Here is a 27,774-nt window from a genome sequence, read left to right on the forward strand (position 1 = left end):
TTCAAAAAGTTTGACTGGAATACTTTGGTTCAAGAGTACTATGTCTTGTATATAACAATTGGGCTGAATTCGCACAAATTACAAACATAATGATATAATTAACAGTTATGTTATAGTGTTATCACATATATCTATATTCAATCATGAAAAAGGTAAAAATCCAAGTAAGTCGGCAGCGCAAGTTTCTAGTTGTTTGTTGATTAAAATATTAATTGTTTGTTATTTACCAACCCAAACATGTCAACTCAACATGTATGAATTCTGTGTTTGGGGTATCATGCGGCAAGATACTATAATCTGAACTGTATACGGTAAAATATTGTATAAAGGCTCTTTTTTGTAGGCATATTGATACAATAAAATTAAAGTTTGAATAAAATATGTGCGATTTATTATATAGATATAGACCAATAGTATAATAAAAATCAATTTATTATTATTAAGTTATAATCTAAAAAACATATTACATAAAGCAACATAACTGTATTTCAATTAACTGCAAAAAATTTATAACGTCACGATCTATGTTAGTTTTTGAGTATCCAGATAAGTAGAAGTAATTCTGGCTGCTGATTGATCGTAAACATATTGAAAACAAATACTGGTCCACAGCAAATGCACACCCGCAAATTACAATCACATTTTTGCACCTCTAATAATATTATACTCTGTGCTGCTTTGTAATGAAAGACATAATATTACCTACTGTAATTTTTAAATCACTGGGATGAGTACAAATGGTAACCAGAGCCAGGGCCGGACTTAGGCGTGAGCCACATGGACCCGGGCCCAGGATGGCAATTTTTTAGAACGACTACATCTTAGAGAACATAGATTTAATCTAAACAAAAAAATCAACTTTATTATTGTTTTTAGAGTTATTGTAATACCAATACAAAATATGTGTAGGAGTATTCCGAGAAACAACCAATAAATAATAATTATTAACTGTAACATATGTTACATAACGGGCAGCAGTTGGTGGTGCCGTCCTGACTGCTGCGTTACAGCTTTGTGATTCATCGGCTTTAGTCTGGAAGTGACACCCAGCGTCAAGCAGAAGCACACGGACATGACCAATAAAACATCAGTTTATACTGTTTACCTCTATCTCACTGCAATTTACATCCAATCTATAGTCAGTTATCTGTAGTGTTGTTTCGCTACTACTATTATTCTATTTATAGAAATTGTTTGATCGCGTTTCGTGAACATTTTTTGAACTGTAACATTTATATAGAAAGTGATTTCGTGTATAATTTTATTATTGTATAAAAATCTTATTATGTATCACAGCTCTTTCGAGTTGAGCCAAAAATATGACGGACGGTCTTAAGAGGCTACACAGTGCAGAGAACGGAAAAAGCGGAAGAAAATAGTTTATGTAATAGGTAAAACTGCAATACTTTATACGTTTTTTTAAAATCAGTCCACCTTCAGGAGAAACTTCTATCCATTCAAATACTAACTCTGTGATAGAGGGAGAAATTTCAGATGTTGGTGAAGAAATAGTTAATAGAGTGGTGCGGGTAGTAAGCAAGGAAAATGAAGTTATGCCTTCATACGAAATAGAAATAAATGAACAAGTATCTCAAAATGTCACTCAAACCTACTACATCTATCTCCAACGAAACAGACAATGTAAAGCCAAGTAATAATCCAATATTTTGGATAGTAGACAGTCCTACCACACTATTTTGTTAAAAATAGGTTCAGTCGTATCCCGAAAAGTAACAGATTTTTGAACAAATCCTTATTTGATCGGAAACTTGTTCATGAGGACGTGGTGAATAGAGACTATTTCATATATACACCTAACTGTGGATCTTTGCTCTGTGGACCGTGTAAAAGTGTTTTGCAAAAATTCAAGCCAATATACATATATATATATATATATATACGGATTTTCTAAAAGGAAACATGGTTCCCAGCGAGTTAGCGAACATGAAAACTCATCTGCACACCTTGACAGTATGATAACGTCCACGCAGAAGACCGCTGAATTGTGCCACTAAAGAAAAAATGTGCAATTCAAGTTGGAGAAGTGGTAAAATATTGGAGGGATGTGCTTCACAAAGTGGCTGTCGATATCAAGAAATTAGCATCGTGGAGCCTTACCTTGAGAGAACATGGTGAAAAGTTTATCTCCATTAGAAATGAAAACTTTGTGACTTGTCTAGACTTATAGATGAGTTTGACCCATTTAAAAAAATCTCATATTGATAAGTACGAAAACCTTGGTTTAGATAAGCCGTCCTTCCTTTAATCCTCCATTTTTGAAGAGTTAGTTGAACTTATGGATCAAATTTTTCTACAAACAATTGTAAAAGAAGCGAAAGAATCCAAATACTTTTAATTCATTATGGAATCCACACCTGATGTGACTCACAGTGACCAATTCTCATTCATTTTAGGATATGTTAATGAAAGTTGATATACTGTAGTACGGTTTGTTGGTTTAACAAAATCAAGGTCACAAAGAAATAGAACTAGCCAACTTAATTATATAATTTGTAAATGCTTATTGCTTGAATATTCAAATTTGCAGTGGGAAATCATTGGACAATGCATTAAACGGTATATTCCGTTTTACAAACTAAGCTTAAAGAAGTCAATCAATTATTATTTTACGTACTTTGCTCTGCCCATTCCATGAATTTGATAGGATATACTGCTGCAGAATGTTGTGCATAATCTAGACACTTTTTTAATTATTAGTCACTCAACAATTTCTTTTCTGACTGTACCCATCGATGGAATATTCTAGAATAGTTTTTCATATCTGATGATAAAAACCTAAATCACTGAGCATTACAAGATGGTCGCCAAGAGCAGAAGCTTGTTGCAGAAGTTTGAAAAAAGATTTTGAACCAATGACGAAGGTCCTTAAGAGTATTATCGAATGTGAAGAGGAAAATAAAATTACAAAAAAAAGAAAGCTAAAGGACTGTTGACTCAACTGTTACCTGAAGAAGCGACATTTATGGGAGTTTTTGTGGGAAAGGTTCTAAAAAAGTTTAATTATGTAATTGAAAAGGTTCAGCCTGACCAAATGAACCTGTATACAGTTGTAAACCTTTTCAATTCCCTCACTAAAGTTGTACATGAACTAAGAGTTGCCTTAAATTTAATTAAGGTAACTAGATAAAATTACAGATTATCCTAAATACTTAGTGATAGTGAGAATAGCATGATAGTGACACTGTCATTGAATATATTGGAGACAAACAGAACCCTAAACGATCAAGAAAAAGGAAGAAACTCTTTGACGATTCAGACTCATCTAAATTAGAGGAAGATGAAGAAAAAAAGAAACAATGAAGAAAGTTCAGATCATCGGTTTAAAAGCTATTATGCAGTTTATTGACACACTTCATTCTGAGTCAATTAAGGGGTAAAGACCTATAATGAGTTTCTCAACAGGTTCTCATTCTTATCAAACCTATGCAACTTAAATGCCGATGAAATCACTACAGCAGCGAACTCTTACACGAAATGTATGCAACTGATATGGAAATGTCTTCATGTTTTGTTGAGTTGCTTCACTTAAAAGGACTTTAACATAAAGAAAAGTCACAGGGTGCGGAAGAAATATCAACATTACAACTTACGGGGTCCTCTTGTCAATGACCTTCAGGATTGTACCCAATAATCAAAAGTGATAAAAGGTTTTTTATTACTTATTACAGAAGGGTGTTCATGGAAATTAATGTAAGTAACATAAAAACAACCAAATTGATCACTTTAAGATCTGAAGATGACGTCCTTTAAAATGATGTTCTTCTTTGGCCATGCACTCTCCCAGTCTTGAACTGAAGCTGTCGAACACCTTCTCTAATATTTCAGGGATGTTGTTGCGAGTTCTTGGCTTATGGACACTTTTAACTCATCCAGAGTGTGGGTTTTGTTTTTAAACCCTTCCTCCAAGGAATCATCAAAAAACAAATCACAAACGCTGAGGTCTGGAGAGCGAGCTGGAGCATTGAAGCTACTCATCCTGAGCACAATGGTGTTATGAGTAGGGACTCGGCTTCTTGGAACTGCCTCTGAACACCAACGCAGGAATCGCCACTTACAAAACAGCTCAATAACAAACGCGAGATGCTCAGCTGATCACTGTTCGATGGCTACTAAAATTTCCGCGTGTGGGCATTAGAACACGCCTATCCCCCCACCCATCATCGCCTACTCGCCACACATTATACGGTTTCAAGAAACGTCAGATAATTATGCCGCTCTCTGTTTAAGTATTTTGCCTGAAGTTGTTTTTATGTACACCAGCAACCAATTGTGTAGCTAAAAGATAGTTTTCTATACTGTCCAGAATATAATTTACTAAAGATCTATTGATTAGTTTTGACTATTGAAAGATCCTGACTGTTAAACTTAATTTTAATACCGTTGTTGATGACATTATTTAAAATGAACACAAGCAGTTTTGTTGAAGCTTAATATAATAATTTTTTCTTTGCACTCTTTGATTTGTAAAACTGGTTTCTTTATACAATGATTAACTACCAAATAGGTATTTTGTTGCCTGCTGCCTATGACGTTATTCTTGTGGTTGGAGTGAGGGGATGGCGACACCAATAGAGCCCATGGAAGTAAAACGTTTCAATCCAGCCCTAAGTACACTAATAATATGACATATATTTTAAAAGTTATAGCTGTTATTATATTTTATATAAGCCATTTTAATTTTTAAACCCAAAATTCCTATAACTTATTTGAAAAACAAAAAGTTGCTTTCTAATGACATGAAAATTTACCTTAGGTGAAGTGTGATCAGGACTGTATGACGTTAAAGCAATCCTTGCATGAGATCGGACACTAACGTAGGCTAAATTACATGGTTATTAACAAAATAATTGTAGCATGGTCTTTTTTCATAGAGGGAAGACTAAGATATACTGTTATTAACAATTAGGGAATTCCTTGCTGGTTAGATTTATGGATATCAGGGCGTGACAATTTCAGAGGATTTATCCATAAAATTGACACTTGAAGTAGAGCTAAAAGGATATTGGGGCTTGTGATTCGTTCTCTGAAGGGGATTAATAGTCCAGTGTTACTTAAGTTTACCTACTGCGCTTTGGTAAGACAGATGCTCGAATTTGTATCTGTAGTCTGGTCACCTTATCAGAGAAGCTTCGTTTATGATCTGAAAAGGATTCAAGACAGATTTATGAGAGTGGTGGGGATTCAGCTGGGTATGCCCTGTCGCGGCTTACGGGTAAGTGAGCAGGTCGAAACTTTGGGCCTTGAGGCGCCCGAGATAAGTCACAATGTCCACGGTATGCTTTGGCTCTATAAACTCTTGAACAAACTGAAGGATTACCCTGCACTTCTCCAACTCTCATCAGAATATCGAGAAACACTAGGTCACAGGAACTCTTTAGAAGTGGGCATCATTCTATTTCTTATCAGACAAACTCTACGACAAGTAGAGTCCAGGATTTAGTAATTTGGTCAGAAGAAATATAGAATTCTTCTCTGACTACCAGGAAGCCATTCAAAGAATCACCGCCAACTTTTTCTGCCGACCAACATGTTGACATTAAATTCTTGCTCCTTAAAAAACATACGTACGTACGCGCACACACGCATTTATATATGAGATACATATTGAGCCATCAATGATTCTGTGCTTCTTTAGTGGTCATTTTTGTTATTACTATTATTTTGTTTGTTTATTTATCTATTGATCCGTTGGAAATAAATAACAAAAATAATAATAATATTTTTTAGATATAATAACTCAATATCTTATCTGTAAATACATGAAAATAATATATTATTAATTAATAATAATATAATCTTAAATATATTATTGTTTAGTATAGTCTGTGAAAATTAGGTAGTTTATTAAATCCTTCGCATCGCTTTCGATTACGTTTAACGCCATTCTCCATTTTTGAACAAATTTTAAAGATTATTGGACGTTCTTTGTTGTAACTTGAATATCGCGATGAGTAGATTAAAGAAGAGTATCGTTGGTAAATACAGTAGTTTTTAAATTACTTGACGAAGGGCGATTAGAAGTGTAGATATATTATGTTGAATAGAAGTTGAGATAAAATTACATTTTTTAGTACCGGTACTGTATTCTAGTTCCGTACTGGCCTGGTTGGAGATAAAACACCATTAATTTACTGTCTTGAAGAAATATCCTTTTCATCTTAAATAAATAATACTGAGTTCTTTCGATTTAATGAAGAAAACAATCCTGTTAACATTATTCTATTTATGTCTGATTCTAGGATTCTATTCTGTTTCACACGGTTACGGATTGTGAAATGCACACTTCTATAAATAACAAAACACAATGAAGATCTACAGACACAAGCACTTAATACAGAGTAAATTTCAAGAGTGTACGCCTTCATAAACTAAGTATTTATTTAAGTCAATATTCTTTACATTTGTAAAAACAATGATCTCGAGCAACTGCTTAGTTGTAGATATAGCACAGCATGGTTTAAGATAGCTAGGGAAAATCTAAACATTTCTCTTTATTTTTCAATAAATATATACACTTGGCCTAATGTTGTTTTTACGATGTCTAAGGTATAAAAGCTGGACTGTACCTTATACATTGTTTAAAGTCGTACCAATCTAGTAGCTTATTACTTCTAAATTAGTTACTTGAGTAGAACGCAAAAATATAATAATTTCAATGTTATTATTGTAATAGTAATTTGGCTTATCAATGTAAATAATACAACTTATATAAATTCAGTATTTTATCTTCTGTAGCTTTTAGCTACTCTATGTTTTGACTATAGTATAATATTACTCTAAAACTTGTACTTGCTCGTACTCTATGTAGTATGCAACGGATCTGTCGTCTGATGCTTGTTTACATGCAATAAACGAGAGAAGTGTCATTGTCAATTTAAGTGACTGGTGTGTTGAATGTGGGCTACATTGTTATAACACGACTCAGCTAAATTGGTAATGATCCATTGAAATTTACGTCGAAACATAGGTGCCACTATTTTCATAACAAACCCAAAGATAATCTTTAGCTTTATAAATAACATTTTTGAATGTAGCATGTGGTAAATGGTTATATAGACAGTTAAAACGTTTAAATTATGTAATTATACTTTCTCTTAAACAATTATTTGTTGTAGGATAGCATGTTATTATAACAGAATTATTATTAATTACTATGAATTATAACAATTACAAGAATTACTTGTAGTTGTATTAAAGATTACCTATATTCTAAAATTTGGCCTTTCAGATAATGGTAACTTGTGAATTTGTAAAATAGATTTTGATATGATTGTAAGAAAAAATTCAGACATTATTTTTATTGATGTAACCTCCGAAAATGTTGATTACATAAATTACAAACAAACTTTTTATTTCAATGTGAGCTAAGATGGGAATTTAGGTTTTTGTGGACCTGGCCTGTTTCCGTTGTGTTGGACAAATAGATATATAACAACGAATAATTTAAATTAAATAGTTAGTTTGATCTTAGGGTAGAATACAATAAGCGAGGGACCCTGTTTTTATATTGAAATTATCAATTATATTTAATTACTGTATTATACCCATCGATATAATCAGCCAATAATTATTTATTTTGAACAATAATTAATTTAACTGAACACACACTTTCACATCCTAAACATAAATTGTTCTATACATAACTTCTTTTAAATAAATAAAGATACTTAACTTTAGAAAACTAAACAAAATAACACTAAAAGTACACCATAATTTTAATTGTTACTATACAATGGTTTCATCTAATTGAGTGATGAGTCAAAGAGGCGTAATTAGATCTTGTAATTAAAGATATTCTTTATTTCTTCCGTTTTCTGAATCCCCATCTGAGATTAAGCAAGATGAAACAATTATTTTTCATGTCACAGTAGTGATGTGTGATTGTAAGTGTAATAACTTCAAGTTCTCCAGGATTGTTTTTATTGCTTGATTAGACATTTTAAAATCAAAATTCTCTATATTTGCATGCTGCTTTTGCAGATTTGCCTCCCTTAATGCTTTAAGTGCAAACACCTCAAGAAGCAATTGAAAATGTATTCTGTAAATCTTTACAATAGATTAAATGATTTTGTTTTTTTTCTTTATATTTTATTCTGTTGTGGTGCAAGGTGTTACATTGATATCAATGTTATTAATATACTTTTATTGACATCACCTTTTTATTACATTGCGTAACCAATCATTACTCCAAAAAACTTTTTAACTTTGAGTTTTAGACAGTTTGATAATTATTAGGCTAAAATTTAAAATATAAATATGTGTATAACCTTGGACATTAACAAATAAATCATAATTTTTAATATTTTCAAATTTCACTTAGGTAGTTTTTTGTGTGTTCCATACATTTTGATCGGTCTAGTCTACTTCATATGTTTTAGATAGATATAGGCTACAGATTAATGGATATAAAATTTTTATTACATTTCTACTTTCTTTATTGTTTTAAAAGGATTGGCCAAATTACAGAAGTACTTCATCAGCTGCTGGGATATTGTGTAGTTCGGTTACAAGCGCCTTTTTACTGCCTAGTCATTTGTTTTTTTTTTTTTTTTCTAATTGAGAACGAGGTCGTTTTTCATTGTATATTCTTGAGCCATGTTGAAAGCTTTGTATGTGTTACTTTCAAGTTGTTCAGTATTTCTATTTGCTGCAAGCAAAACTTGGACAGTATGAAAGCCATTGAAATATCATAACCAGAAAGATATCCGATATATAGAACATCAGACTTATTTGCTAAATGACATCCAATATACCGGATGGAATAAAATAGAATCATCTATGGGATATCTTTTTTTATCATCAAATCGGATATTTTTGGGAGTATGGCCGATGGCCGAGCGGTCTAAGACGTCTGACTTTGAGTCAGAGTTAGAGATAGCGCAGGTTCGAATCCTGTCTGTGACCCTTGCACTTTTTATCAGTACCTTTGACCTTGTACTGTATCGACTCTCCCCCTTATTCTGTTTAATAAGATCCTCGCACAGGCCAGTGGCTCATGAGGACGGGCAGAATAAGGCTTAAAAGGGGATCGGCTTCTCTCATAGTCATGATAAGTCAAAACTAAATATAATGCATTATAAATAATCAGTTACAAAAATGTTCAGACATAATTAATACAGATTACATGTTTTTTTTTAGTAATTTCTTGCCATAAGCTCTTAAACTCTGTAAAAAGAAGTTTTTAATAACCAATCTTCATTTTAAAATGTTAGGCTCTCACTCAGATAACTACATTACTAGGTGGATGATAGATCCCAACTATATAGAGACATAAATTTGTATCAGTAATTTTAATTGCCGCTACTTGAAGCACTATTTCAACAATGAAGCCCTCCACCTCAACAGTATGTGTGTTTATTTCAGCCGTATAGGTCTTGAAAATTAATTTTTCCCATGTTCTGTTAACACAACAACGACTGGATGGGAAGTTTGAAGTAAATGGCTTATTGTCTCTAACTTATTTCTTAGCTTGTCCCCATTTAAATTTAATATAGTTTGTCTTTTTGTTCTATTATGGTGTGGTTGTTGATCAACCTCCCTGACAATTGCTTGAGGTGAGAATTAAAAATTTATCTGTCTTTCAAGGTGTGTTTCCCACTTGTCAAGATGCATTTGTTGATATTCTAAAAAATGTTTCTCTTTTCTGTATTCTTAGAAACCTGTAGAGAAATACTGAAACAGTTTTCGTCTTTTATAGAATAAAAGCTTTGATTGCTGTATCTTATTGGCGTGTCCTCTTGAGTTGATGATTGGTGTTCTTTTTCGTATTTGAAACTCTGCCCGAGGGAGGAGAGATGTGTATTCTTTTTGAAGATTTTGGTTTCAGACTGAGGAGGATTTTGCTTGTTGCCAACAAAACGCCAATCTTTTTGTGAACATTTAGTTGTGGTCTCTTGATGTTCTTTGTTCACTTTCATACAGAGTTAAATCGCATTGTTGAATATCATCCCAAGTTTCCCAGCACATTTTCGATTTAAGTGTAGTCTGTCACTAGCCAAATATAAATCATCTACACATTTTCTTTAAGTCCAGGAAAACAGCTCCAAGATTGTTACATAACCTCTGATATTTTGATTAGTACGGAATAATGTCATAAAATAAGATTCTCTCCTAAGCAGAATACTATTTACAAAAACACACAAATCTGAGAAAGCCCTTCTTGAATTCTGGATAACATTTTTTATTGCTCCCATTACATCTTCAGAACATCTAGTTTTGTCTTAATCATTTGTGTCAACATGCAGAAAAATAACTCTTGGTTTGCTCTTGATTGCTTCGACTGAAAGACTTTCTATCCTTTGAAGTAATTGACTAACAGTGGCTCCTCTGTAGGAAATGACATGCCCATTCTGTATCGTTACATGTTTTGTTATTGAATCTCCAAAAACAAGGGCGTAGATGACTTGTAATTTCCAGACTTTAGAGTAGGGTTTTCCCAAAAATATTTATTTTGTAAGTAGTAGATATACAATGTTTAGTAGATATGCGGATGTCATGCTTTCAATTTTCAAAAAACATTAATGATATCTAATATAATGAAGCTTGGTACTAAAAGGGTTAAACACAATATATAGCTTTGTTGGAAATAGTAAAATATTTTATTGGAAATAGGTATTTAGCTATGAGATTCACTAAGTAATTGGTACTGGTACAGTATTTTTTGCTACATAACAATACAGTAACAGTTTTTTTTGTAAAAAAAAAAAAAAATACAATTTTTGATTTGCTAACATTTTTAAAACAGATACCTATGGGGTGCTATTTTGAAGTTTTTTTATCATAATTTATATTATAAACAATACGTCCTTAACAGATAAGATGTTCAGAACTTATCTTGGTTACTTGACCTATGGCAAGGTTAGTGACGTTTCATGATATAAAAGTGAAATACAGTCGTACTTAATCAGTCAAAACTTGTAAGGAATGATCATAATTTCAATGATCAGAACTCAAAATGTTTATTCAGTGAGTGAGGTGTGAGGTGTTAAAACTTGACCTTAGAGAGACTTGTGTTAAAGACTTCAAAGGCTACAGTGGTATGGAATGTTTAGAATATTTAAGTATTGCAATAATTGTTGCTTATTATAGGTGTAAATGTTCCCATACATAAATTTTAGTATTGAAGTTTGGTAAAATGAATTTAATTGGTGTTGTGATTTCTTGACTGCTGAATGTTTTATCTGCTGCGTATTATAAATGATTTAGTGTTTAAGGAAGCTGAGGACTTGTAAAAACTGTCATCAAAGCATGCTATGATTAACTGTAGTACAATTAACATGAAAAGGAAATAAACAGTAAATAAGTGAACATTGGAATAATTCTAAATTTAATAACTAACATCAAATTGAGCAAATTTTTGTTTTTCTGCAAAAGGGCATGATGGTGCTTTTGTTGCTTAGGCCAGTTTTAATCATTCTTGTATTTTTAATTGTTGGAAATACATGTCCCAAACCTCTTTACAACATTGCTCTGTTTTAGCATCCATATTTAGTTCTTCTTGAGTGTAATCTTTCTACATAGAAAAGTGCTTGTTGCATAAGTTTGGTTAACTGCATCAAAACTTGTGAAGAGTTCTGCATAGTCATGATATATCATGAGGAAATATAGGAACAATTTTTTATATTGAGAAATCTGTTAGTTCGTATTTTGGTGTGATCCAGTTGAATAAAATGTACAACATTGCGATCAGTTTTAAAAATTTAGATTTTTTTTAACAACTTCGAGATTAAGACTTAAGATTTTATGATATGCGAAAGTTACATTTGAACATTGATCGTGTGAAATATTCTCGCATAACCTTTTTTTAGTAAAGTCATTTTTTTAAGTGTTGTTTGCCTAGACCTCTGGGTTATTCTGGAAACCTATTATCAATATCAGAGCATATCCAAGGGGAAAATGAGGAACCAATTTCCCTCCTCATTTAAATTTTGATGTTTTACCAGATTAATGTGTTTAATGAGTTTTGTTATAGATTTAAATTCATAACGGTTGCCAGTATATGGTTTATCAATGTAATAATAATAAATTACAATATATACTATGTACAGTAGTAATTGTATAGGCCTGTATTGTCTCTCCCTTCTCTGTCCCCCCCTGAAATGAGAATCTAGCTACACTCCTGATCAACATCAATAAGAATATTAACGTTTGCTGTGTGACATTAATAAAACATTAGTAAAATTTCCAGAGTAAATTTTATGACTAATCAATTACTCTAGAGTAGAGGATGTAGATTTCAATATGGAAAATATATTACAAGACCTACTTTGAATAGTAGGAAATTTCCTCCTGAAACCTAAATTTACAAAGGTTTGAATGTCCATTCTGCAATAGGTTCAAGTTAAAGCATGGGAGAGAGGAATATAAAAAGATTAATTTGTTGAGGAGTTTAATACGGTTAGAATTACCAAAGTACAACTGCCCTTTTTCAGATTCTGGTTAGTCTGAACCCTGGCATCTGGTTAGCTCACATGTTTTCTTTGTTATTCTTATTTCTTGTACCCGGAAGAATTAGGAATCCAGTGTTTAGATTTTATGATAAAATATTCCGCTTCTAATCTTAGTCGTTATAAAACTCAAGGTGAAGGCTCTCCTCATGGCTGTCTAGTCGTTGAACTTTGGCATTAATCTCATCTGACCAAGGTCAATCTGTTTACATCATTCATTGGGTCAACAATTGGAGTATATCTGTTAGCTAGTGTGACGTAACCAACCATTTTTTATTTTACTTCAGCAGCTATGGAGACAGTTACATCAAGTGGAATATTTCCTTATCAAATGTAATGACTTTAAACCAATATAGATTTATTTTTAGTTGATTAATGAACTGTATTACTTAAGTAAAAACTTATGATTATTTAGTAGCTTTTAAATGTAATTCTGCAATTGTAATTTGTAAAGTGATTTATGAAATAGGTTTTGATCCTAGAACTGGTAAAGTGGTAATTTACGACATATTTTTGTTTCTCGCCGTGAGTACGGACATTACATTATATTTGTACATGCAACATTAGTACATTGTACATTACAATTTTGGTGTTATTGTGGTATAAATGGTTTTTCTCTTAAAAGCTATCATTATTGTCATGATTTATTTTATTTTCAACGTTTTATCATTTTAAGCGATAAGTATAAATCCTTCGCAGAGCTTAAAGTAAACATAAATCAATTAGTTTTTTCATTTTTAAAATTTTTATTTTAATAGTAACCACTGACCAATGACTCATAAGTGGACCACTGACCCTTGACCTTCACTGCTGTGTATGGGAAAGGGTGCGGCTCTCTAACTGAGAGGTTATAAAATCGATTTCCGGGGAGGTCTATAAATATTTGTAAGTGGGTTTGGACTGTTTTCACTTAAAAACATTTAGTCTCCTCAATTAAAAATGCCATTGGCGTAGAAATAACCCCGTTGGAAAAAAATGTGTACATCAGACCACAAAAATCTGTAAGGTCAGGTCCAGGATTTGAACAAGTGACTTCAAGGCTAACTTCCACGCCTTAGAATAGCGCCTTAGTCCACACAGTCATCCTGACTAAATGTCTTGATTGTGCAGATAATTTACTTAGTATACCCACTATTGCTGTTTGAGGCAATTTGATTGCATGCCAGATCTAGGGTTAAGAATGGAAGAAATTTCAATATTTGAGCAATTCTAATTCTAGAGCTTCTAGAACCTTTTTCATGTACTTTATAAATATAATAAGCGTTTCCCAATTGACTTGTTGAACATGTATTAAATGTTGAATTCTCAACAGTATCTATCACAAAATATCCAAGACATTCTATGATATATTATATCATAGTTATAAGATAGCTCTAAAATATGGAGTTTGAACATTGTTATGATTATAACACATGCTGAAGTCAAATGATAACACTGACCCAATGCAATGTTGCTTTCCATTGCTTAGTGGACCAGTGAGCACTGTAACTTTCTTAGTCCGGTTACCAACTTGTACATGCAAGTTAAAAGTTTCAATAATCTTTTAAAAAATGTTTTGAAACCAGTAATCTCATAAATGAGCAAATTATAAACAAAATCAGTTTTGTTTTGAAACTAACATATAATTAACTATGTTTTATATTAATTGTTCTACCAAATTTCATGTAACTTAATCTTATATCATGTTTTTAAATGTTCACAACTATTTATGTTATAGTTTATTTTAATAAAACATTAGAATTAGTGAAATAAATCCAATGGTTTAAAAAACTTTTACACTTTTTGCATATTAAAGACAGTAGTGTATATAGTACACGTAAGCTTTATTTTGATCAAATTTCTGGTTAGTAGGACCAAGAGGTGCTCTCATCTCAAGAGCATAAAATATGAAAAATGTGCAAGTTAATAAAATTTAAATAATTAATTTCCTACAGATGCATTATGAAAGCAATCAAAAACAGTGTTAAAGAATCTGTTCAAACATAATACGATTAAAGGAAAACACATATCAGTTTATTTTATTGAAAGCTCACACTACTATAATCAATTGAAAATTTTAATAACAATTGAAATGTGTGTTATATATTGGCTTTTTTTGTACATTGAAAAGTAATAAATAATTCAGAAAGTAGAGTGTAACACATTTTAAAAGAAACCTATGAAAAATTGTTTAGTCAGATCATTTAATTTAATGTTCGGTTATTTTTTATACAACAATGAATTATTCTGTTGTATCGGTTATGTATCACATACTATAAACTTTGACTGGTACGCCTGAGCAGAGCACGTGAACATCCACATATATGTTCAATGTAGCTATTCATTCAGAAACATTAATATTGTAACCAATTGATCAGTGCACGCCACCTGCCAGGGTTATCAGGGATTAGCAGTTAAAGTAATCTCTAATGCCAAATGTTATCAGAGATAAGAGATGAGATGAGCAGCTGACGCTGATAACAAGTGATGTGACGCGAGGCAATTACTGGCGAGATATCTGTCGTTGACTGATTGACCTTAATTACGCGGCTTCTGGTCAGAACCAATTTAAATGAGTGTAGTCAAGCATTGCCCGCACATCTTGTCACGAAGTGACCAACTCTTCCGGCAGCTCTGTTCAACAAACGGTATTTCTATGCGGACCCTGCCAGTTTTACCGTGAGTTCATGTTTTATCATTTGATTGGACTAGATTTTCTTCATTTGCACTAATTAACTGTTATAGTTCGTTATGATTAATTTGTAGAAAGCTCTGTGTGGCATTACATCATTAATCATTTGTAATAAGCGTCTTGGCGTTATGTAACTTAATGAGTTTCTCAGCCTCTAGACTTTATTAGTGATTTTTCTAAAAGAGATTTGAACAAATTATGCATTGTTTGTTGGATATTTTAATAAACCTATCCATAATTTTCTTTTATTTCCTTCTCAATCATAAATTTAATTATTATTCAAGTAAATCATAATCTCTTTATGAAAAATACAACTGCAAAATGTAATAGACCAGATACAAAATTTGAAAAATTTAAAAGTCATGTCATAATATTTAAAATTTAGGTGAAATATACAGTAAAAAACTAACAAAAATGTATGTTAGCTCTAAATTAATTGACAACACAGAGCCCAGTGTTGAAATTGTCAATCTTTTAAAATCCCTTTTTTGACATTTGCTGGTAAGAGGTTATAAAACTTAGCTTTGAATGATATCATAATAAGACTTTTATAGGGGCTCTTTTGTGATCATGAGGTATAGCTGGTAATACTGTAATCCTTGTGGGCATGGTAATTGACATGTCTGGAGAGGGTTTCTGTGGAAGCATGAAGAACTATTTTGAGTACGTATACTGCAATCTCAATGAGAATTCTTAGATTCTAAAAGATTTTATCTGCAATTTACATGGGAATGCAGGCTCTCCATTATTCCCAAGGCACGCTTCTGCAAAACTGGAACTTTGTTAAGATTGCTACTAGAGAATTCTGCCAAAAGTACTATTCTGTACATGAAATGAGTTTCAAAGAGAGAATGGTATGCTGTTTTTGTAGCTGTAGTAGAGCATGTGATCTTAATTTTCTTCAGTACATTAATCTATTTTTAACCATATATTTATTTAAGTACTTGAAGTTTAATTTGAAACAGGATTCGTAAATTGTATAATTATCTGTGCATTTTTTAATGCTACTGTTTGCTTTTGTAAAGAAATTATTCATAGGTGACTAAAAGAAAAGTATTACATTTCATTTTTATAAAATGGGGAACAAAATGTTCAAAGCTATTTACTGCAGATTTTGATTGTTATTGTATCCCTTTGCATGTCAGGTAGAAATTTACTGTTTCTGAGAAGTAGCTAGTCTATGGAATACCCACATCATCACCATAGAAGGGTAACTCAGAAAAGTAATTTTTGGACAAATTTATAAAAACATCCTGCTGCCCAATTTAGTAAAATAAATTGCAAAAACTGTTTCATTACTTGTCAATATATTGCAATTACTAAAATTTGTACATGAAAATTACCAATCTCGATTGTCAATGAAAAGATTATAATCTGATCATCTCTATATCTCTATGTATTTGTTGTAGGGCCATGGATGAAGTCATCAACATTTGGAAAGAAGCAGATGCAGTTTGCTTTGATGTTGATTCGACGGTAATCCAGGAAGAGGGCATTGATGAGTTGGCTAAGTTCTGTGGTAAAGGCACAGAAGTACAAGCCATGTAAGTTGGTGTTATCTGTTTTCTTCATATTGTATGTTTCATCTTTTGTCTAGATATCAAGGTGGACGGGCTTATTATAAACCTTGGAATTGAAAGACAGACCATTTCTAATTCACAAAATTAGCTTCCCATAAACCTCTTAAGAAAATTAATTCACTGAATTTAGTGAAGTTTCACTTAATTGGCATATTGTCTTTTCTTTGTAAATCATATGATGACAATTCACATGATATGTCTCTCTGTTTGTCTGTATGACAGTATATTATTATGATAATATGCATGTTCCACAATGATGGCCTAATGCTTACAGGAAATATTGCCAACATTTTGTGTATAAATTTTCCTGTTCTGTAGATTGATATACTGATCTAAAAGTTGTATGGTCTGTCTATCTCCCATATTCTATTGGTCTGTCTGTGTGTATGTCTTATGTTTTGACTAAATCCACAATTTTTAGCATGTTTCCTTATGAATAAGTTAGCTGATGTATGTATGCCTGTTTGAAAGCGAGATTATATTTTGCACCAATGGAGAGCAAAGGAACAGTATCGTTTGTCATGACTGTTTCTATTTTTCTAGTAAAACCAGTTTTTTTGTTTAGTGATAACATTATGAATTTAATGAGAAGAAACTTATTTATATCAAGTTTTGGATGAATTTGGCATAACTATTACAGAAACTTTGCGGATGTTGCAAGAAACTTTTGAAAATGAATATCTGTACCGAATTCGATGCTATGAGTGGTCTAAAGATTCAAAATTTCATACCATCAAAAGACCTCTCTCTTTGACTGAGCTTCATCCATTACGCTAATCATCACTTGACGACGATCATGTTACCGGAATGAAATCTCTCTTGCAATCAAATTGCCAAACTAACTGTGAAATGGCAGTAAAACTTTTAATTTGGCTCACGCCAATAAATTTTAACTAAAAAACTGCAGATATAAGCAAGTAGGCCCAAAAGTTTTTGTCATATATGCTGACTGGAATTTAAAAACCACCAGGTTCAGCTTAATCAGGAATGTCTTGAATTGGCAAAATATGATGGAAATATTTTATTACTAGGGACAAAACTGGGTTTATGGCCACCATGTGGAAACAAAGAGCAAATCATCATATTAGAAAGTGGAAAATTCTCTAAGATCCAAAAGATACTGTCAAATCCAATCCAATAACAAGGTCATCATGAAATTCTTTTTACTGGAATGGTATTGTGGTTAATTAAACCTACAACGTGAGTATTTTTGTGAGCCTGCTTACTGCCGGCTGCAAAAGTTTTAGCCTACTACCAATCAACCAATAAGCCACTAAATTATTTGGTCATCAGCATTTGTAATTTTTACTAGTTTACTTTTTGAAAAATGTAAAAAATAGTTGAAATGTCTTATTTAGGAATACTTATCTATACTATTCACATTATACAAAATAATTCAAAAATTTCCACAGTTTAGGCTAGGCCTACTAACACATCCATGTACTATGACACTTTGCACTTATTTTACGTACAGTAAAATAATATTTTAAAACTGTGATATTTAACAAATAAAATGTAACTAAAATATGAAATACAATGTAGATATAGGCCTGATCAGTATAAGAAACATAAGCAGTTATCACGTTGGTTGCTAGATTATATAGGCATACAATCTGAATCATAACTCTCATGAACCGTTGCAGCACTGCCGGTTCATCAACCATGACTATCATGTGAAACCGCCTTGAAAATAACTGTTTTTGCTCACTTGAAACCTTGAGACGTTTTCACAAGATTGTGATATGGATGAGACCTAAGCTGTGGAAAAATATGGAATGGTTGCTTCATTATTATGACAATATTGTTAAAAAAAACTATAAATTTCATTTTCCAGCACCAGTACCTACTAATTCTGCATATCTTTTGCCATGTCCGAAACTAAAGAGATCCTTGAAAGCGTAAAGATAAGACTCATTTGGCAAAATTACAAAAAAATATCACTATAAAAACTGAACACCATTACAGAAGATGAGCTCTGTGAGTATGTCTAGCAGTAAAACGGAGATGGGATGATGTACAAATTTCCAAGGGGAGTACTCTGAAGGGGAAAATGTTTATATAGACTTATTTACTTTGTTATAAATCAAAGTATATAAGTGGAAGTATAAGAGTGGAACTATTAGGTCACACTTGAACATGTATATAAAGCTTAAGAGTAAAACAAGCAAGTGAGTTAGCTGTTTAGAGAATTATTGCTTCTAAGGAAAAACCCTTGTTCAGATTGTTTTAAAGCAATCTCTATGCAGAACTGGGCAAATAGACAACAGATGTTTAATAGTTTCCTGTTGATAGAATTCAGTCAGTACTGCTGAGTGTGTTTTCTGTAGAAATACAGTATCCTTTAAAAGATTTTTTGTTGAATAAGTGGTATCGTGTGATTAAGCTCAATACCCAAGAATATAGTAATCTACAAACGGGAGATCATGTGATATCTAAAAATGTGCAAGACGTTTAAAAAAAATTTTAACAAGATTTTGTTAGTTTGTACATTATGTAACACATAAATACAGTGTTCTACTACCACAACAACAACCTCAAGCCCTGTGATTAGATAAAGTGTTTGTGTATTGGTTACATTTCAGTTCTTCATGTAGGTAAAAAGCTGCCATCTATGTATACTTTAAAATACGAGGGCTGTCCAGAAAGTAAAGGACGTTTTGACATGGTGTGGCAGTGGGCAGGACTAGTGCCGCTGTATTGGCATCAGCATTGGTCATCGTACTTTGTAGACAGAAGAGTTTTGAAATGAACGCTGCAATTGAAAATCCCGCCAGTTGTGAAGTGTGATCTGTAGGAACACTTTTGACGCCAAGATGATGGTGCTAGTCCCGCCCATTGTCGCGCCATATCAAAACGTCCTTTACTTCTGGACAGCCCTTGTACAATACAAATATAACATATTGCTCAAAATTAAGTTTCAATTTCAGTACAAAAAATTAATTTGCAAAACGGAACTTTGCAATTTTCACACACAAATGGACACATATACTTATAGAAATATGTGTAAAATACCTTGTAATTAGAATATTTTAAAGTTTTTTATTTGAAACTTCTGTAAGACGGTCAATTATAAGGTGTCATTATACCATGTGTGAGGCAGTTTACTAAAAAAATTTAAATTAAAATACTCTTTGGTTTATAAAAGATGACAATTTCAGGACAAGGAACGCAATGGGAGGTTCCATGGGTTTCCGGGAGGCGTTGACAGCAAGGTTAAATATTATACGACCGACGATGACACAAGTGAGAGACTTCATCCGTACCAGGCCTCCGAGGTTGACACCGGGTATCAAGTGAGTATTGGTCATCATTCCTAAATTATCTTAATGCTAATCATGAATCTTTATTATACGACCGACAATGACACAAGTGAGAGGCTTCATTCGTACCAGGCCTCCGAGGTTGACACCGGGTATTAAGTGATTATTGGTTATCATTCCTAAACTATCTTAATGCTAATCATTTTGTCTTTTGTTTCGTCAAAACTTGATTGATTAGAAGCCCTTGTTATGAAAAGTAACCAATTTCATAAGGAAAAAAAAACTATTTCTTCCCTTCATTCAAGCATGTTTTTGAAATACACCTTGTTATAAAACAACATTAAATTTTAAATAATAATATTTAATTACTATTTTGCAGGAAACATTGACAAATTCATGCATACATAAAAAACAGAGTTAGAAGAATGTTAAAACACACTCCAATGTAAAAAGTAATGTTTTACCAAACATAAGATTAAAAAAAGTAAATATAAAGTACGAAAACAAACACTCTCAACATTTATATTTTGAATAGTAAAAAATTATGAAAGATCATAAAATGGACTTTTCAGCAATTTTGTCATACAGTTTAATTGTAAAAAGTTTTGTTGGATACTTCTGAATTACATATTGTAATTTGTTGTACATTTTTTTAGAAGTTAGCACATGTCTGTATTGTGTTTTGCTAAATTGCAATATTAAAAATAAACAAAATTTAAACGTAAAAAAAAACATTTTAATAACATTGCAGATGTTTGTAAGTGGTATAAAAAAGTACTATTACAGTGATTTTAATTATAAAAGTTTTGAAAGGCTTATACTTTATATCACGTTTAAAAATTATGCTAATCCCATGTTCGTTTTAACTCAACTATGAATGAAAAACTCATCTATTTGATCTACACGACAAGACTTAAACTACGCAGATTATCGAAGGCATTCTAAATATCCTATTAGTATGTAAATAGTGCTTACTAAGTGTTCTAGTTAGGTAATTATTGTAGGTTTAGTTGTTTCATTTGCATAACAGCAATAAATATGATAAAATTACTGTTTTTAAGGTAAACAAACATATGTACATGTCAAAAAATGAATTTCTATGCTCATGAGCAGGAAAACTACCTCAGCATGTAGTAGTACAGTTTAAAGAAACTGCCATGCTAAGTGAAGTGTTAATAAAGTAATATTTTATTAGAAGCTAAGTTATTTAATTCAGTTAATTATTTACTTATATCATGACTGTGGGCACCCTGGGTGAAGTACTGTATATGTTTATAAGTTGGTTTCTTCTTAGTTCACAAAGGATTTAGAACAAACATTTGTTGTTTTAACATATGTTTTTTTATTCTTAATTGCAAACTTTTATTTTTTTAATGTATATTATTGGTTTTTTGGTTGTTTGTCAGTTCAAATTGTAAATTTAACGGTAATATCAAAGATGAATTACACTACATTTTACTACTAATACACTAAAGATTTTATTGCATAATAAATTTTAAATTTTTCCAAAAGATTAGTTTTAATATGTGAATACAATTTTATGTAGTATTAAGAACATCTTAAAATATTTTATACCTATATGTAGGCTGTCAATTAAGTGCTAAAAGTTTGAGTAAAATAAATTCAATACACAAAATTCTCAGAAAGTGTGAGCATATTAAGATAACATTTTTAGCTACCAATTAGGGGCTAAATTTTCTCCGAATTTGCCACTTTTGGAGTAGTTACACTGCAATGGAAATGTGTCGACATTTCATCTGCGAACATATATCTATTGTAAAATGACAGCCTCAATTTTAAATGTTCACAACTTTTTTAGTGAGTTTGAATAAAAGCTCAGGTCATATATTTGTGCAAAATGAGATTTTTAATGTAAATTATTTTTAAACTAAGGAACTTATTTTTATAAAAAGAGTCAATACGAAACAGGTAATATTATGGCAGTCTGTGTGGCAGACTACATAAGATATGTCAGTATTTAAGCGTGTAAATATGAAAATGTACAGTAATTATGGTATTTGCTTATGGAGCACTGCTGACTGTAAGTTTTCAGTGACATATTACTTTTATCTACATCAATTATTATTATTATCTTTGTCACAGTGATATGGAGTCAAATATTGAATTGTTGTAAGACTTATTATTATAATTATATCTCCGGAAATAGATTGAGCTTGTAACATTTTTGTGCTGTTATTGTGTTGTGCCTTTAAATCAGTTGGAAACAACGAGTTAGTACATGAGTCCAAAGTGAAGGTAGGGTTCAGTAGTTCAATGGTTAGCCAACAGTGAAAATTACCAAGATTAACACCTTTATCATACAAGCTTGTTAGCTAAGTATGTTAAATTTGTACCAAGGTGGCTGTAATCAGCACTGATTCTTTTAGACCAACTTACTTGCTGAGAAAACAATATAATACATACAAAAATTTGTACTTATTTGTGATTTTTTTTAATGATTTGGAGCTCTAGTCTGGAATCGCTTAACACATTCTTCAGGTTAAGGTTATGGAAAGCCTTTTGGTAGGGCCAGAGCTAGGCTATGGCATCATACGGTAAAGCTTTATCTCTGTAAAGGTTGCACTGGATTCCTAGATTTAAGCAAGGAGGATATGCAACTAGTACTAGGAATTCTAACAGGACATGGCCCTCTTCGAGAACATCTGGTGAAGGTGGGTTTAAGCCAGACTCTGCAGAGAGGCAGAAGAGTCAGCAGAGCACATACGGCTGAACTGTCCTGCTGTTTATCTCGTGAGTCCAAAGGAAATTAAAGAACAGGAGCCTCCAAATATAATTGGCTTTTGCAGAAGACTTGAATTTGACAATTAAATACAAGTATTGCCAAGGGAGGCATAAAGGTCCTTCATGGCTATGTGCAGGATCCTAGATTCTTCCCTCTTAAATATAAAATCATCTCAGCTACCCGAAACTACAAACATTTGAGATGAGTTGAGTTCCATTAAAAACCACAATATGACCACCTAGTGGTAAACAACACAATGCTAAACTTCAACATTCTGAGAAAATATTTTGGTGAGTGTGCTCACTCCAAAACTATACAACTTCGGTTTTTTTTTTTTTTTTTTACATGAACATTAAGAACAGTAATTTGTCAAGTTACAATAAGTAGAATTAAGGAGATGTGTTCATTAATTCCAGGAACTCTTCTATCTTGTACACAGGATTCTTCAACAGGAATTCTTTAAGCAACATGTCCGTTGAAATGTAAAAAAAAAAAAAAAATAAAAAAAAAAAAAAAAAAAACAATAGAGAGATAGATTGACAGACAGACATAAATTAAATTTGTTCAGCCCCTTGAGTGATAGACTTTAATAATGCTCAATTAATTACAATAGTAGAGGGGATGAGGAAATACTCTTAAGCGTAGAGTACTGTTTCTCATTGAACATAAACTGAATTTATGTTTATTTGTTTCAGAAAACTAGTGGAGTGTTTGCACCAGAGAAGTATACCTGTCTATTTGGTGTCGGGAGGATTCCGTGGTTTGATAGGGCCCATAGCAATAGAACTCAATATTCCACTACAGAACATTCATGCCAATAAATTGAAATTTTATTTTAACGGTGAGTTTTGTAATATGTTTTTAATTGATTCAATTATAACTCAATATTTTCTAGGACTAGTTATTGTGTGGTGATGTAAAACTAATACAATTTTATCTCTCACCTTTAGGAGAATATGCAGGGTTTGACGAAAACGAGCCAACTTCCCGGAATGGGGGGAAAGGAGAAGTGATAGGCTTACTGAAGAAGGAGCATGGCTACAGTAAAATTGTTCTAATTGGAGATGGAGCAACGGATTTGGAGGCCTGTCCACCAGCAGATGCTTTTATTGGTGAGCTTAAAAATAGAGCTTTATAACAGATATAAGGTATATAAAATACTGAATGCAAGTTGTTCAAATAAGACTTTCAGTATATATTGTCTGATAATTTCATTAATTAATTATATTGTGGCATTATGGAAATAATGTAACATTGTTAATCTCATGCAAAACGTCTAATACGGTTTGAAATTTCAGTAAATATTACTGATCCACAGATTTGTAAAGCAAGAAACAATAAGATAACTTTGGTATTTTTTGATGCCATTTACATTTCTTGACGTAATTTTAAATACAGTATTTTGATTGATTGATGTGTTTGGAAGATAGATAGATACCTATCTCTATGTGTATATGAGTCACTTTTCTTTCCACTATGTTCAATTATTATTGAGTTTGTTATCATCATAAATTTGTTTTAGAACATTTGAGTTACAGAAAGATTCTGTGTTGTAAAAATATGCATTTAATAATATGATTAATCAGATATATTTTTCCATCCAGAAAATAAATTATCCTTGAACTACACAATCAGTGAAATTATTAATTGTATAAAACACGTTAATTGCTTGAATTTTACTGTGTGACAAAGACTAACTTAATGCTAGAAGTGAAAAAAATTGGTTTAAAAATGGTAGCCTTTATAAAGTGTCATAAATTTTATTACTTTTTCCAAACTTTGGGTAGTAAATAGACGAGTTTAAATTGTTTTATTAGTAGCTTCATTAGTATGGAATGAGAAATCCAGAATTCCCAGTCTCTACAGTTCAGCTGTGACTGTAACACCTGTTGTTGTGACATTCTTACTTTAATGATGCCCTAATTGGTCTTGCTTCAGAAAACGTTTCCACTCATGTTTAATTTGTAGTTCCATTCATAGCAAGCAAATGCCTGCTATATTCTAACCCTTTTGTCCAAGTGAACTGTTTAATTTTCCAAATGCCACTTATAAAATATTTAAAACTGTTCTGTAAGATGTTTTTTACTTTTTGTTCCTCTATGTAATTCATATCTTCCTAGCCGTTGCAAAATTTTTGTAATGTGTTTGGATACAACTTTGTCTTTGAAACATAAACATTTGAAATGTCAATAATGTTTTAAGTTTGTTGTCAAGAGAAACAACTTGATTTGTTCACATTTTATCCCGTATTATGTAAATGAGGTGTATTTAATTGAATTGCTTGAGATGGCTGATATAGCTAGTAAATTATGAGGATGACGGACCAACTACTCAACATTTTTGTTGCTGGATTCTATTTTACACGTTTACTGCAGTAAACGTCTTACGGTGTAGTGGCTAAATGAGGGTCCTCTGAATCTCGTAGTATAGCTTAGTAGTGAAGATTTTAAATCATAAATCTCAATATTGTGCCAAATATGAACATGCTTAGGTGTGAAACGAATGTTAACAAAACCATAAAAATGTATCATGTTATATCACTAGATTGGATACTAAATTCCATTATAAAATAATAGGTATTGTGCCAATATAAGTTATCAGTTTTTTTTTTTTTGTAATAATAACTGTTTTAATAGGTTGAATAATAAATTTGAAGAAATAATGTAATAAGTTACACTTTCAGGCTCCAAGTTGGTGTCTGCATTGTTGAGAATTGTCGAATTCCATGTTGGCTGTGAAAAATATTGTAGGTTGTGATTTATTTCATGAAGAAAGGTCTTAAATGTTCATTGTCTCGTCTGTTGTACCTAAGATATTAATTTTGAAAATCTTGGGTCGATTCCCAATAAATTCCATCAAAGGTCACCAATTATCAAGTTGGTGTTACATTCAAAGTAAAGTAATCACACATGTTATAAACAATCATCTGTAAACAACAAAGTTGCATACATACACACATACAGAGTTTCATACAAACTTTTTAATTTCATGATCCCAAAACAGTATATTTGTGTAAAACTAAAACGGTTTCTATGATCATCAAAATACTTTCTTTATAGCTATATATGGAAAAGAAAGTCAAAAGTTCCTAAAACATTTATATTTGTTTTTCAGACTGCAAGACCTTTAACGTCTACATAAGAATGTGTAGTCTGGCTAGATGTATTGCCCTTATATAAATGTTTCAGACTATGGTAGGAATGTCCTTCGAGAAGTCAAGAGCAAGAGCAAGTGAAATGTTACGAATTTCCAGGAACTGATTGACATTTTATTGTAAATGTTTCAGGCTATGGTGGGAATGTCATTCGAGAAGAAGTCAAGAACAGGAGCAAGTGGTACGTTACAGATTTCCAGGAACTGATTGACATTTTATTGTAAATGTTTCAGGCTATGGTGGGAATTTTATTCGAGAAGAAGTCAAGAACAGGAGCAAGTGGTACGTTACAGATTTCCAGGAACTGATTGACATTTTATTGTAAATGTTTCAGACTATGGTGGGAATGTCCTTCGAGAAGTCAAGAGCAAGAGCAAGTGAAATGTTACGAATTTCCAGGAACTGATTGACATTTTATTGTAAATGTTTCAGGCTATGGTGGGAATGTCATTCGAGAAGAAGTCAAGAACAGGAGCAAGTGGTACGTTACAGATTTCCAGGAACTGATTGACATTTTATTGTAAATGTTTCAGGCTATGGTGGGAATGTCATTCGAAAAAGAAGTCAAGAACAGGAGCAAGTGGTACGTTACAGATTTCCAGGAACTGATTGACATTTTATTGTAAATGTTTCAGGCTATGGTGGGAATGTCATTCGAGAAGAAGTCAAGAACAGGAGCAAGTGGTACGTTACAGATTTCCAGGAACTGATTGACATTTTATTGTAAATGTTTCAGGCTATGGTGGAAATGTCATTCGAGAAGAAGTCAAGAACAGGAGCAAGTGGTACGTTACAGATTTCCAGGAACTGATTGACATTTTATTGTAAATGTTTCAGGCTATGGTGGGAATGTCATTTGAGAAGAAGTCAAGAACAGGAGCAAATGGTACGTTATAGATTTCCAGGAATTGATTGACATTTTATTGTAAATGTTTCAGGCTATGGTGGGAATGTCATTCGAGAAGAAGTCAAGAACAGGAGCAAGTGGTACGTTACAGATTTCCAGGAACTGATTGACATTTTATTGTAAATGTTTCAGGCTATGGTGGGAATGTCATTCGAGAAGAAGTCAAGAACTGGAGCAAGTGGTACGTTACAGATTTCCAGGAACTGATTGACATTTTATTGTAAATGTTTCAGGCTATGGTGAATGTCATTTGTCATGTACAGGGGGGACGAATGTCATTCGAGAAGAAGTCAAGAACAGGAGCAAATGGTACGTTACAGATTTCCAGGAACTGATTGACGTTTTATGACCCCAGCCTAAAACTTAGGTTTTTTGTCTTCCGGTTGTTATTCTGTTACGTTTTAATTCTTTCTGTCTCATAGGATCTTATTATATTTACAAAAAGCATCTGTACATTTCTCTGTTGTATGTAATGTGTTGTCACTGTCACGATGTTAAAATTGTCGTAGCACGTATCTTTTTTGAAAATAATGTATTTTTTGTCAGTGGTTAACAAAATTATACCATGAAATAAGAACATGATTGGGATTACTAATTTTATTTTTGATTGTGAACATTTGTATTTACATTCCTGTATTCTTCAAAGATACAAGTTTGTCTTAGTGTTGACTTGACATGTTAAAATTTCTGACACTCTGTTAACGTAAAAGTTATTAGAATGTTTATTTTTATGTATCCATGTATAAGTGAGGTTTTATCAAGGTACATATTAACAATTTTGTTTTTAATAATGTAGCTGTATTGATTTAGTTCTAAACAATCAAATGTAAGCTTGACTGTTTATAAATCAGTGATATCAGGAAAGCTGTGAATGTTATATTTTTGTACAAACGTCCTCTACTTAAAATGTTGTTATTTATTAATGTGTACATTTTGTATTATTTTCGTAACATCATCAATAATGGAAATACAATCAAATTTTTACAAGATGA

General features: G+C 32.1%; 1 protein-coding gene across 7 annotated transcripts; it reads left to right on the top strand.

Moving 5' to 3' along the window:
* The first annotated feature begins 6,820 nt into the window (after positions 1–6,820).
* Positions 6,821–27,774, top strand: LOC124367517 (phosphoserine phosphatase). Of its 7 annotated transcripts, XM_046824394.1 has the most exons (7): positions 14,909–15,125; positions 16,548–16,682; positions 19,877–20,011; positions 23,417–23,562; positions 23,672–23,833; positions 26,008–26,087; positions 27,123–27,774. In XM_046824394.1, exons 1-7 carry the CDS (start codon positions 15,019–15,021, stop codon positions 27,129–27,131), a joined length of 774 nt encoding a protein of 257 aa, XP_046680350.1. In that variant the 5' UTR covers positions 14,909–15,018; the 3' UTR covers positions 27,132–27,774. The 7 variants fall into 7 exon arrangements, with proteins under 7 accessions (XP_046680354.1, XP_046680355.1, XP_046680352.1 ...); XM_046824398.1 differs by lacking the exons at positions 14,909–15,125; positions 27,123–27,774 and adding an exon at positions 6,821–6,954 and having other exon boundaries at positions 26,008–26,099; XM_046824399.1 differs by lacking the exons at positions 14,909–15,125; positions 27,123–27,774 and adding an exon at positions 6,970–6,988 and having other exon boundaries at positions 26,008–26,099.

This window comes from Homalodisca vitripennis, chromosome 8 (assembly GCF_021130785.1).
Source record: "Homalodisca vitripennis isolate AUS2020 chromosome 8, UT_GWSS_2.1, whole genome shotgun sequence".
In the NCBI taxonomy this organism is placed as follows: Eukaryota; Metazoa; Arthropoda; class Insecta; order Hemiptera; family Cicadellidae; genus Homalodisca; species Homalodisca vitripennis.

Bases quoted from the DNA above. Each gene is read 5' to 3' on its own strand.
- LOC124367517 (XM_046824393.1), top strand. From the start codon at position 15,019: ATGAGTGTAGTCAAGCATTGCCCGCACATCTTGTCACGAAGTGACCAA. The intron at 20,012-23,416 runs GTGAGTATTGGT...TATTTGTTTCAG, and splicing joins AGGTTGACACCGGGTATCAA to AAAACTAGTGGAGTGTTTGC. The intron at 23,563-23,671 runs GTGAGTTTTGTA...TCTCACCTTTAG, and splicing joins ATTGAAATTTTATTTTAACG to GAGAATATGCAGGGTTTGAC.